The sequence below is a fragment of the Mustela nigripes genome, chromosome 4 (assembly GCF_022355385.1).
Source record: "Mustela nigripes isolate SB6536 chromosome 4, MUSNIG.SB6536, whole genome shotgun sequence".
Classification (NCBI taxonomy): Eukaryota; Metazoa; Chordata; class Mammalia; order Carnivora; family Mustelidae; genus Mustela; species Mustela nigripes.
Window position 1 is genome coordinate 72,505,461 of NC_081560.1, and position 18,022 is coordinate 72,523,482.

The following is an 18,022-nucleotide window of genomic DNA, read 5'->3' on the forward strand; positions in this document are numbered from 1 at the left end:
AGGCAGAGGCTTTAACCCACTGAGCCACCCAGGCGCCCCTGAAGTTATGTCTCTTAATAAAGAAAATCCATTAGCTGATATAAAAAAGAAGAATGTAGGGGCGCCTGGGTGGCTCAGTGGGTTAAAGCCTCTGCCTTCATCTCAAGTCATGATCCCAGGGTCCTGGGATGGAGCCCCATGTTGGGCTCTCTACTCAGCAGGGAGCCTGCTTCCTCCTCTCTCCCTCTGCCTGCCTCTCTGTCTACTTGTGGTCTCTGTCTGTCAAATAAATAAATAAAAATCTTTAAAAAATAATAATAATAAAAAAGAAGAATGTAAAGATTTTATACTATTATTTACTCTAGAATCACTTAATAACAACATTCTAGATACAACATAAGATCCATGAATAAAAACAGGTGAAAATTACAGTTTATTCACACTACAGACTCATATGCAGTTATTAGGAAAATTAAACTACACAGTCATAAATTTATTTTAAAAGAGATCCATGATATTGTTTTTAAAATGCCATACAATAATACATAGTTTTTCTAGAGCAAAATAAACACACATGAAATACCATATGTGCATATATACCTTTATAAGCACAGGGAAAAGTACAAAAGAAAGAAGGTGCTTCTTGCAGAGAGTGGTGTAGATAGATAATGAAGGGAAGAAATGGCTCCCAAGTTTAGTTTACATACATCCACATAACTCAGCTGATTCTCAGGATCACGAAATGTAGTCACTTGAATTACATATAAAATATATTATTTTTATATATTATATATTATATATAAATATATAAACACACACCTATACTTTATATATTATATTTTATAATATATTATAAAAATATAAAATATATTTTATATTATAAAATGTGAGCACGTCCTTAAACCTTTAGATATAACTGTGGTATCTTCTGACTCACTCACATATGTTAAGAAACAGCTGCCTGTTTGAAGCGTGAAATTTTGAGACAATTTCCAAGATGGTTGCTGGGTCAAATCTTAGAAAAACTTAGTTCTTTTGACACATAGTAATCCAATTTATAGTCAAAAGAAATGTAAGGGAGCAGTAGGAAACTATTTTTATCTGTTTGTACATACAAATGAAAAAATCTGTACTGTGAACTCACCATAACATTGATCTGGATTGTAATATTTTACATTAAAACTTACTGGCACTTTAGTACAAACCAAAGATAGAGCTACCTGAGACTCTTCTCTTAAAAACACTGTCACAATAGCATTCCAGTGGATCTCACTTATTATTAGCAAATGTTTCTCCATGAAACAAAAATAGAATAAGTTCTAAACGACAGTATTCCAGTGAATATACTAATGTTTAAACATGGTTTTCAATCACTAAACAAAGCAATAACCATGGCTCACTTCAATATCACTTCTCTTTACACAGTTGTTTTTTTTTAAGTTATGGTAGAGAGATTAGACTTGGGACTAGAAAAATACACATGAAGAATGCTAAACTTCAGCTTAAAAAGAATTTTTCCTACCTTCACATTATCTGGATGCAGCCCCCCAGGGTGCTTGTCCATGTACTGACATAAATCAGTGTGCTAGAAGAAAAAAGGGAAAATGTTTTAGCATCCCTCTGGCTATAACATGATGAATCAATATTTTCCTACTTCAAAGTCACCATTGCCTTCTGAACAAAGCAAATATAAGATGAGTGGGTGGATTTTTTTAGTATATGTAGCTGAATGCTTCTCCACTCTCTCATTTTTAACAACAACTGAATCATTATCTTTATCTCTACACTCTGTTTTATATTAAACGTATCTGTGTTTCAGAAGGAATTCACGTCCATGATTTGTTAAGTGCTTAATTTCCTAGTCACTGAAAACATATTAAAAAAATCTTAACTATAAATATATGTATAACTTAAAAAATTAAACCAATGTATACATATACACACACTAAACCAATTAAACTGCAATTATCTTGTATTTTCAAGTGCAAATGTCAGTTATGATTATTAATTTTGTATGAGATGAGAATACTACAAATATATCGTTCTAGAAAAATTTATCATCGGATTTATTTGAATTTCTCATAACTATATCGTTAAAAAATAATTGAATAAGTATCCAGAACTCCTGAATGTATTTGACAAAATACATTTTATAAATTAATAGAAATACTTTCAAAATTATAAGCTAGGATGAATATACCCAATATAAATTTTTTTAGGTTTTTATTTAAATTCCAGCTAGTTAATAAATAGTGTAATATTAGTTTCACATATACAATTTAGTGATTCAACACTTACATACAACACTCTGTGCTCATCACAATATAGAACTTAAAAGGAAGATCTTTAAATAAATCTCAGGCTGTTATTCTTTTAATTATCTCAGGCTCAATTTACCCACAACTGTATTTATTTTCTTCTTAATGCTTATTCTATTTATATTATGAATTATATAGAAATTCAAAAAATATGTAAGTTGCTATTCTAATTTTTCTTCTCTTATTAGAAAATACTATAATATTTATAACAATGAAATGCTTTATCATTCTGGAAAAGCCACTAAACAAGAGTATTTATACCCCAATATCAGGCTTCTGTTACTGAAGAATTTAGAGTTTTATGCTATATTCAAGAATCTTGCTATAGCCATGGTGATGATAGTTCAGACTCCCTTATTGAGTTTTTATTGCATGCCAGGTGATATTGCTGAGGATAGAGACCACAATTTAGCTTCATTCATTCATTTTTCATCATGTACTCCTTAAGCCCTTATTATTTCCAGTTACTACACTAGTTGCTAAGGACACAGAACTAAATGAAACAACTGCAAGTAGAAAAAAATAATAATAACAAAAAACTAGACATACCAACAATTATAGTACACCATGTTGTACATTATTTTACAAACAGTATTGGGTAATAATGTTTGAGGGCATAGCAAGGGGAACTTATTGTGGTGTAGAGATGTTGGGGAAGCCTCTGGAAAAAGTCAGGCATGAGTAGAGAATGAAAGAAGTTAGCCAACTGAAGGGAAAAGGGAAAGAAAATCGGACTGAAGAAATGCTCTTAGAAACGTTCTAAGATAATACTGCCTTTCTCTTATACCACACCCAAGGTGCTGAGCTTCCAAATCAAAGTCAAACTCCATGAGGACAGAAACTATGATTTGGAAATTATTGCTTCCTCAGTCCAGGCAAAATGACAAATACAGAGAAGAACTAAAGAAAGGTGGAAATAGTTTTATATATAGTATAGCTCATTAAAAATGACCCTAAAATATAATTATGAGTTCCATGGAGTTTCTTCTGAGTGACTGCATTTACTAAACTGAAGAATGAATTTTAGTCCCCATATTGCCATATAACTCCATGTTAATTTTTCTGTCCTTCTGAATAGGGCTAACACCTCACTTAAAGAGTTTTGAAGAACAAACAAAATAGTACAAGAGAAAGTACTATTCACCTGTAACATGATAAACAAAAAGGAGATATTAAGATACTGCCCACTATATAATAAAATCCACAGAGGAAGCAACTGTTACCTCATTTGTTCACAGCTTCATACACAACAAATAAAACAATAGAAAGTATATCCAATTTTATCAGTCATTATATACCCATGATTTGGTACAATTCCTAATAAAAAATGTAAAATCTCAGTTTACAAAAGAAAATGCAATTCACACTGTTTCCAAGACACAAATTAAAAATGAAAAACAAAAAATATGAAAATAACAAATAACATTTTATGCTACATGTTTATGTTATTTATATTTTGCTATTCATACTGGTTATATGAACAAAAAACCAAAATCATCATTATCAATGGAAATAGTAGACATAACAGAATTCAAGGAAAATGTATTAAACATCAGTGCACCTAACAACATGGCCTATCAATTATAGCAAAAATTGGTAAAAATACAAGAAGAAACTAATAATTTCACAAATCTTGAGGGATTTAGCTTACTTATTTCAAAAGTCACCAAATGGAACTGGCAAAAAGAAAAAAAAAGGGAAGGTTATAAAGAATAAGAATAATACAATTAAATAGCATGTTTACTTTTGTGCCCATTAAACTCTTACTACACAAACTTTTTATTTTTATTTTTATTTTTATTTTTTTTAAAGATTTTATTTATTTATTTGGCAGAGAGAAATCACAAGTAGACGGAGAGGCAGGCAGAGAGAGAGAGAGAGGGAAGCAGGCTCCCTGCTGAGCAGAGAGCCTGATTCGGGACTCGATCCCAGGACCCTGAGATCATGACCTGAGCCAAAGGCAGCGGCTTAACCCACTGAGCCACCCAGGCGCCCCTACACAAACTTTTTAAACACAAATGGTAAACTCACAAAACTTGACAATGTATTAGACACAGATAAAGCCTTAGCAAGCAGTTAGCAAGCAGAAGTCCTATTACATCCTCTTGCCACAACCAAATAAAATTAAAATAAAAATGTAGTATGTTTCATCCACTCTAAAATACACAATTCTTTTTAACTCTGACACTGGAATAACGGCATGAATTTTCTCTTTCCCGGGGAGTATCTGGAATGTAGTTGTTATTGCCAATGTTTGAGCCAACTTTTTATTTTTATTACTCTGATGGCATGGGTCATCAAAGAACAATGTAAGGACCATCTGAGGAAAAAAGATGAAGAATGAGATGCAATTTTTATCTGGAAACGCATTTATTAAAAATTTCAGGTAAGATTCTATAAAAAGTGCCAGAATGAAAATCTGCAAGGCTCCTTCGGTGGGCATAAAGTAAAAATTCTGAATGATAAGAAAACACTAAATCACAGTTTAACTGAGTGTGGTTTTTTTCTCTTCTACTAGTACATCAAGTAATGTTTCTTCTAGTCAATAGGGTCTCAAGTTCAAAGATAACAAGAATAAGATAATGAAGGAAGACAAGCAGTTAAATGGAGAAATGAGAAAAGAAGGAACAAAGGAAATCTATTTTTGTGGAATTTTTTTTTTAAATAAAGAGAAGCAGAGGCGCCTGTGTGGTTCAGTCATTAAGCATCTGACTTCAGCTCAGGTCATGATCCCAGGGTCCTAGGATGGAGCCCCGCATCGGGTTCTCTACTCAGCAGGAACCCTGATTCTCCCTCTCCCACACCCCCTGCTGTGTTTCCTCTGTCACTGTGTCTCTCTGTCAAATAAACAAAATCTTTAAAAAATAAAAAAAAGAAAACCAAAAATGTTTAAAATTATTTAAAAATGATAGTAAGATACAACATAAATTTTAAAGCAATGGAAAATGGCCAGAGCTTTACTGTCAGGGAAATATAGATCTTTAAACATATCTATTAATTTTAATATGAGAATGACAGAAAAAAAGTAAAACAACTAATAAACTAATAAACAACTAATAAACTAGAGAATACAAAAAACAAAATGAAACAAAACACAAAGACCCAAAGAAAATAGATAGGATTGATGCAGTTAATAGCAGAAATTAATTGATTAAAAACTAGAAAACAACACACTTGACCAATTAAAGAGAAACCCACTTCTTTGAAAAGTCCAATAATATAGCCAGTGACAGTGTAGTAGAGTCGTACAGTGACTGATGGTAGCTACACTTGAGGTGAGTACAGCATAACATACAGAAATGCTGAATCACTATGTCGCACACCTGAAACTAAGGTAACAATGTGTGCCTACTACATGCAAATTAAAAAAAAAAAATGTTTAAGCCCAATAAACAAAGAAACCTTGGAAAATCTGGGTTTTTTTTTTTAAGTGAAGTGTTTTGTTAAGATGTAATCAATGTTAAGAGTGAGAATAATGACACAACTAAAAATGTGATGATTTAAAAGTATACAATAAACCTGTAATACTATAAGCTAAACAGTATTATACATATCTTTAAGCTAATAATACATTTGATACCTAGATAAAAACTTACATCTCTTAAAGAAACCTAAGTTATTAAATCTGATTCTACAAGAGATAGAAATTGAAGAGCTATACCTAAAAAAAAGTACTAAGTTCAGATGGGTTTAATGGAAAATCTTTCAAACCTTCAAACAGCAGATATAAATTACCCCAGAGGAAAAAAAAAAAAAAAAAAAAAAGTTTCCCACTGCTTCTTTAAGGTTGACATGTCAAAGCAGCCAAAAACAGTGGAGAGGTGATGAGAACGAAACCAACCTCTTTATGACCAAAGATGTACATAAATTCTAGTGACAGTAGGTACCAGAAGTCAAAATGGTATTAAAAGGCTAACACATCAGTACCAAACAAGGTTAAAGCTAGGAATGAAGAAATAAATCAACATAAGTGCACCTACCAATGTGAGCTTCTAAAATTAACAAAGAAGTGGAATGGTGTAGGGGACAAAATTTTCAGAGTATTATATATTTGACTTATTTAGATTTATTAAATGCTAATTTTACATAAATAAGATATATTATCTTTTATATATATATATATCTGCTCTTATAAAGCTTACATTCTGTAAATTATACATATTTGTGAATAATTTTTTGCCAAAAAAGTATTCAAGCTTTTTGTTTAGAATTTAAAAAAATTCTACATGAGTGCAATCATACGGCATTTGTCTTTCTCTGACTGATTTAGTTTGCTTAGCATAATACTCTCTAGCTCCATACATATCGTTGCAAATGGCAGATTTCACTCTTTTTATGGCCAATATTCCATTGTGTGTGTGTGTCTGTGTATCTGTTTGTATACCACAACTTCTTTAACCATTCATCAGTTGATGCAAATTTAAGAAACAAAACAGATGAACATGGGTGGGGTAAAAAGAGAGAGAAAGACAAACCATACAACACTTGTAACTACAGGGAACAAGCTGAGGGCTGTTGGAGTGGAGGTGGGCAGGGTGCAGGTTAAAGAGGTGATGAGGAATAATGAGGGCACCTGTTGTGATGAGCACTGGGTGTTTATGTTATTTAGTGTTGAATAGCTAAATCCTACACCTGAAAACTAATATAACACAATATGTTAATCGAAATTTAAATAAAAACTTGAAAAAATAAATAAATAAGATAAAAAAAAATCTACCAGAAGGAAACACATCAGGAGTCGGGGGCGGGGGGAGTATTCCTGATTCTCAAGGTACACATCATGTCCTTCTAAGTATATGACCAATGACATTAGCATTATGAATTGCAGGAAGGAGGTTTCTCCAAAATGAGATCTTGGGAAATTAAATAAAGATTTTTCCAAACTTTCTAAATTTTAAAATTCATGTTTCCTTAGATATATGGCATCAAAATGTGTGTATGTGTGCACATATATCACATGTATGTACACATGGCTGTCTAGCTGTGTAACCTTGGGCAGGTTACACAACTTCTGCATATCAAGACCTTCATGAGTATAATGAGAATATTCCTAGTACACATACCTCAACTGATACTATGAAAATTAATGAGTAAGTATCATAATGGTTTCAGAACACTACCTAGCACATGGTAGATGCTACAGAAGACGATGATGAAAATGATGATTTTCTGTGGTGTGTTTCGAGTTGTGGGAATAAATATTTGGGAGGATTACAATTGAAAATGGAACGATAATCACAGTCAGAAAACTGGAACTCATAAGGGTAGCATTTCATCCTCATATAGTGTTCCTATCTGCATAACCATACATTCTCATTCACACTCCACTGCACATTCCGTACACAACCAGTGAGACTACATTTAGGAGATACACAGTCAACTTCAGAGTGCTCTGGGCGATTAGGGGCAAGAATCTGGAGAATGTCATAGAAAAAGAGATAAGAGATAGGGGCGCCTGGGTGGCTCAGTGGGTTAAAGCCTCTGCCTTCGGCTCAGGTCATGATCCCAGGGTCCTGGGATCGAGCCCCGCATTGGGTTCTCTGCTCCACAGGGAGCCTGCTTCCTCCTCTCTCTTTGCCTGCCTCTCTGCCTACTTGTGATCTCTGTCTGTCAAATAAATAAATAAAATCTTTAAAAAAAAAAAAAGAGAGAGAGAGAGAGAGATAAGAGATAGTACAGGGTCCCTCTCTGTACCCTGGCAAACTTCTGTTCTACCTGCTTTAAAAATGGTTTCTTTTTCCTCTCTCTCTCTCTCTTTTTAATACACCGTACCACGCCTGAATCTAAATTAGATGTGCCTAAACTGAAATTTTCATTACCTCTTTTCTTGCCTTTTTAAAAAAATATATTTTATTTATTTATCTGACAGAAAGAGAGAACAAGCAGGAGGAACAGCAGAGGGAGAGGGAGAAGTAGGCTCCCCCATAAGCAGGGAGCCTGATGTGGGGCTCAATCCCAGAATCCTGGGATCATGACCTGAGTCAAAGGCAGACATTTAAGTGACCGAGCCACCCAGATGCCCTGCATCTTATCTTATCTCTCTCCTCAGTTCAACTCATTGGATTATATGACCTTTATGATTTGCACTGGTCTGGAAATAAAGTACTAAAGTTAATATTTCTTTCTCATTCTACTTTTTAAAGTCATCCTGGGTTTAAACAGAAGGCCCCTATGGCATATGACCAACAGATCAGTATCCCCTGATGAGACATAGATCATCTCAGATCCATCTGGCTTGATCTATGGCTATTTCTTATTCTGATACTAAAAGGAGCAGGTCAAATAAATAAATAAATAAATAAAAGGAGCAGGTCACTAGCCTAGACGCCTGGTGGTTGCAGATCAAACACAATTTCTCCTCATCTCTATCTTGGCTGACATCTCCTCTTTCCTTCACTACATTACGCTTCCCCTCGTGTTCCTATACCTCCCTCTGTTCGCTCCATCATTGCTGCTGTTCCTCAGGGTAATGCCTTTAGAAGCACTTGTGTCTGACAGGTTTATACCTGAAAGCCTGAGAACACCTCATCAATCTCCCATGTAGTGGATGGTTTTAAATGAAGCTATCAAGTACGGCTAGACTTACAGACCAAGCAGGAGACAGACTAAATGCAGAAAGGGTCTCCAAATGCTCAATCCCCACACTAGCATATGTATCTTTCAAAATGAGCTTCCTCCTTCCTCACTGTCCATTACCCATCAGGCAGCATTTATTTGGTTATTAACATAGGCACTTCTAGGGGAAGGAATCTGAGGAACATACCCGAACTCCTAATACCTTGAACGTAAATGCTCTCCGTAAAGGAGTTTGCCACATTTATAATTGGGGTTTCCTCATACTGATTTGATTACTTTGTGCTCGGATTACTTCAGAAAGCAGGAGAGAAATCTCCCTTTTATTAAAAACAAACAAACAAACAAACAGGCAGGATATAGAAAGACCAAAGAAAACCGGAAAGACTTCTTATTTGTAAGCACTTTCACACAGTAGAGTCTGTTAATTTCAATCGTATGCAGACTTGAGAGCTGTGTGATGAACAGCCATGAAACTTAAAAGGGAATTCATGAAAGAAAACTACAAAGACAAATTATGGATATAATGGCCATTTTGAAACAGGCCTGAGTGGAGAACAGACCTTTAAAAGAAGACCAGGAAAGAGCAGTCAGCCAGAGAAAAAGACCAGAAACAAGCTAGAGTATGACACTCAGCTCTTCAGAGTTTCCACTCTCCACCCCTTACTCGTTTCAAACTGACTTTGGGTCAAGAGAGAACAGCAATATCCTTCCACTGAAAGCCCCTGGTGAAAAGGCTCTCTGGAGACCACAAATTCAGACAGCTTCTCAGTCATGAAATTTTACCCGGATTCCAGGACAGAGAGAAGTCTAAGTTCGTGGTTAAGTAGGCTTCGCCATTTGGTACGTGTCTATGTTTCTTTTTTTAATCAACATATTTTCCATGAAGTGAGGCTTTCCAATTGCTGGACTTTCAAATGATCAAACCTCCTACTCAAGAGACATCAAGTTCTGAGAAATTACGCATTTGCATTACCACTGGCCTGTAGACTGAGCTTTCCTCATCAAGCAGGGATCCAAATAAAGCCCCTTCCCAAACACATGGGTTTGTTTCCATTGTCCTGTGCTGTTAAGAATGGTGCCCGCTATATTTTGTAGCTAATTCTGATGTTCTTCAGAAGCACTGCCAAAATATGACATTGAAAATAGCATAGCCCTATTTTTAGCACATAGGCTAAAAATAAGAAAGTCTTTCCATGGGGGACAACCAACAGAAATCCTCATTCTGAAGCTGTGTTAAGCTCAGCCTCCACAGCCTTTGCTTCTGTTTCATTTACTTTTCCATTCTGACAGTGAGAGGAGAGTCAGAATATTCAAGGCCGGTATAATCTTTTGTATCATTAAAAAGACACTACTTCACAAGAGCAAGAATACGAGAAGGGTCCACAAGATAAAAAGACTAATTCTGAATTTCTTTATTCTTAAGAAATAGGCTTACTTTATGTTTAAACACCAAGGGTCAGGTATAATTTCATTTTTAAATTCATGAAAACTTGATTTTACAAAACAAAAAAAATTAAGTGGGGACACGATTAAAAAACAAAAGATGGGATAGGTTAACAACTAGTTGATAAACATGTGCAAATTGAAAGCATAAAAATATAGAGCCCTCCCCTTCTCTGACTGTTGATTATTTATGAAGATCCCTAGCCCTCATCCCAGTTTGATTCTAGACACTCCTCTCTCTCCCAGGCAATTATAAAGAACCTTTAAATAGTACTCTAACCGGCAAGAGATCACATTAAAAAGACTGCAAATTTCGAAGAACAAGAGCAATTATTTCCACTCTTTGGTGGTAGTGTGGGCGGTCCCCAGACTAATGGCCACAATGGTAACTGTCAGTGTGACCAAAGAAACAATTGTGGGAGATGTTTACTTGTGAGGCTGACTCCGTTACTAGCTAATGTCACCTTCATCACCATCATCCCGTGTCTGGAACACACCACAGGCATTCCAACGAAAACCATGCTTAAAGGGTAGCTGTGAAATTTGGTAGAGTTCACGATCATTTTAGTTTTTAATCTATTTCACCTGAAGCTCATTAAAGTCATGTAATACATTGGGGAAAAGTTGCTGCTAGAGGCAATTGAGGAAAACTTATAGAAGTTGAGCCCTCCTTTCTTCTACAGCAATCAATGCCATTCTCCTCTAGCTATAATCTCTGTTTTAATCAGCCTACATTGCTGTAAGAATTAATACATCAAATTACCGAGCAGTTAGTTTCAAACTGCTCTGATATGAAGTCCAAAGGTTTAAATTGACTTTGAAATTGCATTTTCCCATTAAACTTTATAGTACTAATCTATTTCATTCCCAAACATAATTAATGAAATTTTAATGTTGTTAGTTACAATGTGGGAGCATCATTCATTAGTGAAAAAAAATATATAAAGATGCATTATCAACTTTACCTTTAAAACAAAATCACAGCCATTTAAGATGCTTTATTGAGGAAGTGTGTACCTACTATATACCAAAGGGGCCTGTTTTTAAAACCGTGGTTAAAAAATAAAACTGTCAGTATTCTATCAAATGTTACTTATTTAGCCTTTATGCTAATACACTGAAATCCCTTATCTTTAATGGCAAAGACAAGACATTTATGAACAAGTACAAAAGTGCTATCTCTTCGCCCTGAAGTAGAAATTCTAATTATTACTGGGTTACTTTGCCTCAAGTTGCATCATGGGACATGGTAGGACAATAGCGATAATATGGTCTTTCAATCTATTCCATCATCACATGAAGATAAATTCTCAGGTGGAATACTCTCACATATTCAACTGTTCCTGCACAGAATTATGTTACAGATTACAAAGCCTGTTTCTGGGTTATTTTATTTCTACCTGGTTTTAAGCCACTTAGGAAATATTTGAAATTCTGCCCAGTAAACCACACATACTCCCTGGGGAGGACAGGGATGGCTAACACACATGCTGCTTTATACGACACAAAAATCCTCCCATAGCTATCACAGCACTGCAGCTCATTCCTAATTAAGTCAGGCATTTTTAAAATCATATAATGTGTTCTCCTTCTCCTTTCTGGTCATAATAAACCTATATGTGACTTTGTTATCCCATAATTCTGCCTAATTGGTTTCAGCTGTCATTTCTGAATCCAAAACTCATGGGCAGCCTGGGGCTGGTGAATGGAACAGGAAGCATTTCCAACCACATTCCCATCATGTAAAACCAGCAACCTGAAAGACCTTTTCCTTTAAACAAAAAACTTACTCTTTGGCTTCTGGCAATGACAGTATGGGTAGACAGACTATACAGCTTTACCCAGGCAGCAAGACTGTTGCGAGCCATTCTCCTCTGATAAAAAGAATGCAGACATTCATGCTCTAACAGTTTGTGTCTGAAGTAGTTTCAATAATTTACAGGCTTACCCATAAACAGAATACATAGCTCTATCCATACCTCCATATCTACAATTTATTTAGTTTATAAAACTTCCAAGAGGTATCCATTATTTTCCTTTTTAAAATTCAGAGCATAAATTTGGGAAGTTTCAAGAAACTTGGGGGGAATCTTACAGAAGAAGAACATTATGGTTGGTTCTATAGAGACATATGTTATTCCTGCATCGGAAGAACGTGTAAAACGTTTTCTCTCGAAACAGCGAAGGAAAGAGCTCCCCACTATGATTTATATGTCCTCGGGGAAACCATTCACAAGCCTAAACCATATAATAAATTTTAATGGAGTCAAATAGCCACTTTAAAAAGATGTTCATATTATTTTGAAGCCAGTTTGATTTTTAAAAGGAAAAATAAAAAGCCAATGGGTATAAAGATTGGAATGCTCTGATCATCCAACATCCTCAAAAATTTGGAGAAAGAAAAAAAGGTTAACAAAGTGGGCCACATAAATGTCTTTGGAGTCAAAGCAGGAGATAAAGGAGAAAAGAAAATGACTGAGGAAGTTTTCAGGAATATCTTAACTCTGAAAACACCTTCCGGAGCCACCCTGGTAGAAAGGGAGATCCTGAAATTACAAGAGAAGAGCAACATGAGGGGAAAAAGAAACAGAACTAAAATGAAGAGAGGAGAGAAAGAGGGCAATAAAGAAGGAAAGGAAGGTAGAAGCATCAAAGGGGCCAGTCTGCGATCACTTTAGCCAGCTGCAATGCAAAACAGAGGAGATTTCTTTTTATAATACTTGTCCTAAGGGGTCAGAGTAACACCCACCTAGCGAATGATCATGTGTAGCTCAGGAAACTTTTTAAATTATACTGTAATGAGCTTCAGGTCCATGTTTTTCCAATTTTGAAAACAGTAACTCTGGAAACACATATTCCAATGAAAAGAGTAAACAAATAAACTTTGTTAAATTGTCACCTTTGTTGGCATAACAAATGAAAATCAAAATATACTTTCACAATGTTAGAATGGGTCAAGTATTGTAAAATGTATAAAAATGAATAAAAACTATTCCTACTTGGGAGATCAGTGACGGCTTTGAGGAAAGTGTCAAATGTGAACAATACCCTTCTTCCTCTTACTTAAAATGACACATTTATAACCTTGTTCCTATCACTTGATCCAGTAGTAAAAATATTAGGAGATTTTCTCCCCCAAGGAAATAAGTAGGATATATCGGAAGTCATGCTATTAAGATTTTATAATACAAAACAGTTTGGAGCTTTTAATTGTGGCTATAAATATCTGAGTATTTATGGGGCAAGGGTTGTGGGCTGTAGAAAAGAGGGACACATAAAAGGGACACATAAAAAAACTCTTGAATTAGGGAAATGATCTTAAAAATAAATTTATATTACATAAGTAAAGCTCATTTAAGTTTTCCTGGCTGGTGGAAATACATAAAGTATAAAAAGACAAAGCTTTCAGAAAAAGTCCTGGCCAAATGGCAATGCCTGATGAAAAAGGTAATTTACATTGCTACTCTTGAGGCACAGCTGAAGCAGCGGCATATCTGTATCCTTATGTAATTAGTAAGCATAACTGTAATTATCTCAGTATAGTGCAGAAAGGGGCAAAGTAATTTAGATTTCTCATTCAGTCAAGACAAGGGTCACACCAGCATTATTTTTTTAAATACAAGCTTTTACCTGCAGAGTACAGTGCTCTGAGATATAAGAAACGGAAGTACTAGCAGTAAAATATATTGTTAAAAATCCAGAAAACTGTAAAAGTTTCGTTTCAAGTAGCTCTTTTAACAGCAAAGAATAAGAAGACCTAAGATCACTGGGGTAGGTGGGTGTGGAATACCAAATTCATGAATTCTTGTACTCTGAGCATTGCCAAAAGTTAAAATAGAGTAGAAATTCTAAAGTATTGCTTTTTTAGGATCTACAGCCAAAAGTCAAATTGCTGATTTACCCATCATAAAAAATTTTGTCAAAGATCTAATTTTTTTTTCATCTTTCTTGTTACTGGCTTTGCTCAATATATGAACAAAGAAAATGTGCTAATTTCTTACTATGCATGGTACAAAATTAAAGATACCCTAAAAAAGAACTGTTATGTTTTTTTCTCAACCACTAGACACTTGCAAACTTGCCAAGATAATAACTTTCCCAGGAGCTTGACATATTTGGCAGATAGAATTGATGTTTTGAATATGAATCTAGAAAACTTCAAGGAATGAAGACCAACATTATTGCTCCTCATGATATGTCTTAAGCTTTTATGCCAAAATCTAGCTATGTATTCAGTGAATCAGAGCTAAAAATATCTTTTCATTCTCTTGACTTAGTGCAGTTTGCCATAAAAGGGTTACTGGAAAAAAATTTCAAGAGAAAGAATAAAATCTCACCAAGTCTGTCCAGGATGAATTCAGGTAGGGCTTTCCTGGTGTTGTGGTTGAAAATACCATTTGAAAGGCAGTTTTAGCAAAATGTAAAAGAAGATAATGGTGCTCGAATTTGAAAGAGTTACCAAAAAAATTTAGAAAATTGTACTGGAAAATTTTTGCACAAAATACCTGAATATTTACTTCCAAATAAATCAGTAAGCCTGGCATGTAATTATCAAACTCAATATATGAAGTTAGTTTTAATACTTTCTATAAAAAAAAAAAAATAGCAGAAACAACAGGTGACATGGAAGGTGACCTCATCTGTCCTTGATCCTTGACACTATTTATGATATAAAAGGATGTGGTAAGCAAGCTGATTTAATGTCCTCACTACTAAAACATGCAGTTTTTAAATGTCAAAAAGCCAGAACCAAGTGTTCAATAAAATCTCTTAAAATCATCACTTGTTTTATTAAGATTTCTAAATTTATCCAAGGTTTAAAATGGTATCAAAGAAAAGCATGAGATTTTTATATTAAAACAAAGGGCACATGAATTTTAAAATGTGGATAAGCACTGCTACATAGCTACAATTAGTGATTCCAAAACAATGGGGGCACTACCTTCTGTGAGTTTTTGAAAATCATTAAAAAAAGGGCATGTGGGGTTGAGTGGGTTGAGTGGGTTGAGTCTCTGCCTTAGGCTCAGGTCATGATCTCAGGGTCCTCGGGATCCAGCCCCTGCAACAGGCTTTCTGCTCAGCAGGGAGTCTGCTTCCCCACCCCTCTCTGCCTGCCTTTCTGCCTACTTGTGATCTCTCTCTCTGTGTCAAATAAATAAATAAATAAAATTTTGGAAAAAAAAAAAGAAAATGTTAAGAAATAGCATATGTAGCATATGAGTATAGTATACATATAAATAAACATACATACATAAACACACACAACATGCATCTGAGTATGAAAAAAGTAGTATGGTAGTATATGGTAGTATCTGCTTTCACTGCGGTGGGTGGATACTAAGTAACTTACGTATCAGGACAGGCCAGGTTATATAAGCTGTGATAACAAATAACTTTTTCTCACAATTTATTGGCCAAAGACATTCATATCATCAGACTAAGTTCAAAATGGAAAGGAGGTAAGATCTTCCTGCAGTCCTGGGATCTGAATATTAAGAATAACAATAGTCTGCATTAGGTAAATAATAGTCCCATTTTCCCACTGATAATATAGTAAGACTATTAAATACATACATGTATATGTATTTGCATTGACTTTTTAAAAATCTTAATTCCAGTAGAGTTAACATACAGTGTTACATTAGTTTCAGGTATAAAATATAGTGAATTCAACATTCCTATACACCATCCAGTGCTCATCACTGCACTCCTGTCAAGGATTTAGTAACTTCAGGGCATGCTACAATTTCATGAACTTACTCAGTTATTGCTCGTCTAAAGTTAATTTTTCTAGAAGTTCCTGCTGTACTGTTTTTTTGTTTTGTTTTTTTGCCCCCTTTGAACTGTGAACATCTAATGGTTTTCTGGTATATACCAGAGTATACTTGGATACTTAAGTCAGAACCCCATATTCTAATTGTAATTCCCTAAAAGAGAACAAATCCCTGTTAAATTACAGGGTTAAATTATGTGTTTAAATTAATCTTTATGTTGGTTTTTCCAGATGGAGTTTGGGGGTATGATATGCTTATTATGTAAAAGAAGAAAAAAGTGTTTATTAGGTAGGTGGAAGGAAGGATAAGGAAGCAGCATTAGACAAATGAGAGGAAGTGAAGTGCCTTCAGGCCAATCGAGCCTTGAGTAACCTGGCAACACAGCCACCCTGCCCTGGGCAGAAACAACCAGGTCTTTATATCCAAATCACATAGTCACCAGATCCAGGATGCTTGGAAGAAGGCATGACCTCATACCAGATGGGTCTCTGCAGATTCTGGAGCTGCTGACAGGGGGAAGCATTCCGGTGACTATTTCCTATAGCAAGGAAGCAAGTCCTCCTTTTGAAGGAGGCTACAGACCCCATGTCTCTGAGTCTGTCACACTCTGTGTCTTAAAGAAAACCTTAAAAAAACTACTACATTTGTGTCACACCCACCCCACGCCCCGCCCCACACGTCTGATGCACCTTCTCTATGGAAATAATCGTATCAATTTGGCAAAGATTTCTAGGACTCCCACTGTAATTTTACTATGAGATAAACCAAAAGAGAATCCAGCCCCTGCCCTCAGAGAGACTAGATGCACATTCATCTTACCAGATGTCATGAAGACAAACAAGAATGATTATGTTGCCCTTTTCCACCCTTTACAAGATGTAACCCAGTTCATGGTATTTTTACTCAGGGAAAATCTGATTACCAAAAAAACACAATCCTTAGTTTTTTCTTTTCTTCTAATAAATAATCTGTTACTAATCCTCTCTCGCCATGCCTCTTTTCCCCCAGCATTGCTGACTTTCTATCTTATTTTTAGAATTAGATACCTTCCCTTACCATTATTTCCTAAATTCTACTAGAGACTACTCAACATTTTATTGTTCCTTGATGCTTTTAACTTCTTCATCCAAGTAAAAAGGGTAGAGAAATAGAAGGAGGAAAAAAGAGAACTAATTCAATCTTCCAAATGTCCCTGTGAAGGCTCAAGTGGAAGCTAATAGCTGAGATCCAAAGCTTTAAAACACAGATCACATCATCAAGAGAAAAGGAAAAACCTAGAAGATGGAAAATTCTTACTTAGCAAATAGCTGCCACGAAAAATTAATTTCTCAGTTTCTGAATGAGCATCTTTTGGGGATTTCTAACTGGACTCGTACCTGCCAGTGAGAAAAAAAAGCAAATTACTCCCTTGAAGCTAGATGTTAACGAGAACCACTAAAATATTCATTTTCTAAAAAGGAGGTCTCTAACTACACACAGCAATCAAAAACATAAAGAACCTGGCTAAATAAGCAATTGATATACTTTTTTTATTTTAAGATTTTATTTATTTGACAGAGAGAGAGATCACAAGTAGGCAGAGAGGCAGGCAGAGAGGGAGGGAGAAACAGACTCCCCACTGAGCAGAGAGACCAATGCGGGGCTTGATCCCAGGAACCCAAGATCATGATCTCAGCAGAGGCTTAACCCACTGAGCCACCCAGGTGCCCTGCAATTATTATACTCTTAATACTTTTTTAAGGTTGGGGAGGGGCAGAAAGGGAGGGAAACAGAGAATCTCAAGCAGGCTCCACACGCAGAGTAGAGCCCGACGCAGGGCTGGATTTCAGAACCCTGAGATCATGACCTGAGCCAAAACCAAGAGTCAGACGCTTAACTGACTGAAACACCCAGGAGCTGCATATGTTCTTAATAATTAAATTTAAAAATCAG

General features: G+C 35.3%; 1 protein-coding gene across 3 annotated transcripts in view; it reads right to left on the reverse strand.

Annotated features, from left to right (window-relative positions):
* Window positions 1–18,022, reverse strand: part of CDK14 (cyclin dependent kinase 14) — a 575,395-nt gene that overhangs the window by 296,638 nt on the left and 260,735 nt on the right. For all 3 annotated transcript variants that reach the window (XM_059396884.1, XM_059396886.1, XM_059396885.1), the window contains one exon: window positions 1,502–1,564. In XM_059396884.1, the coding sequence (XP_059252867.1) occupies window positions 1,502–1,564 (63 nt within the window). The remainder of the gene's footprint in view (window positions 1–1,501; window positions 1,565–18,022) is intronic.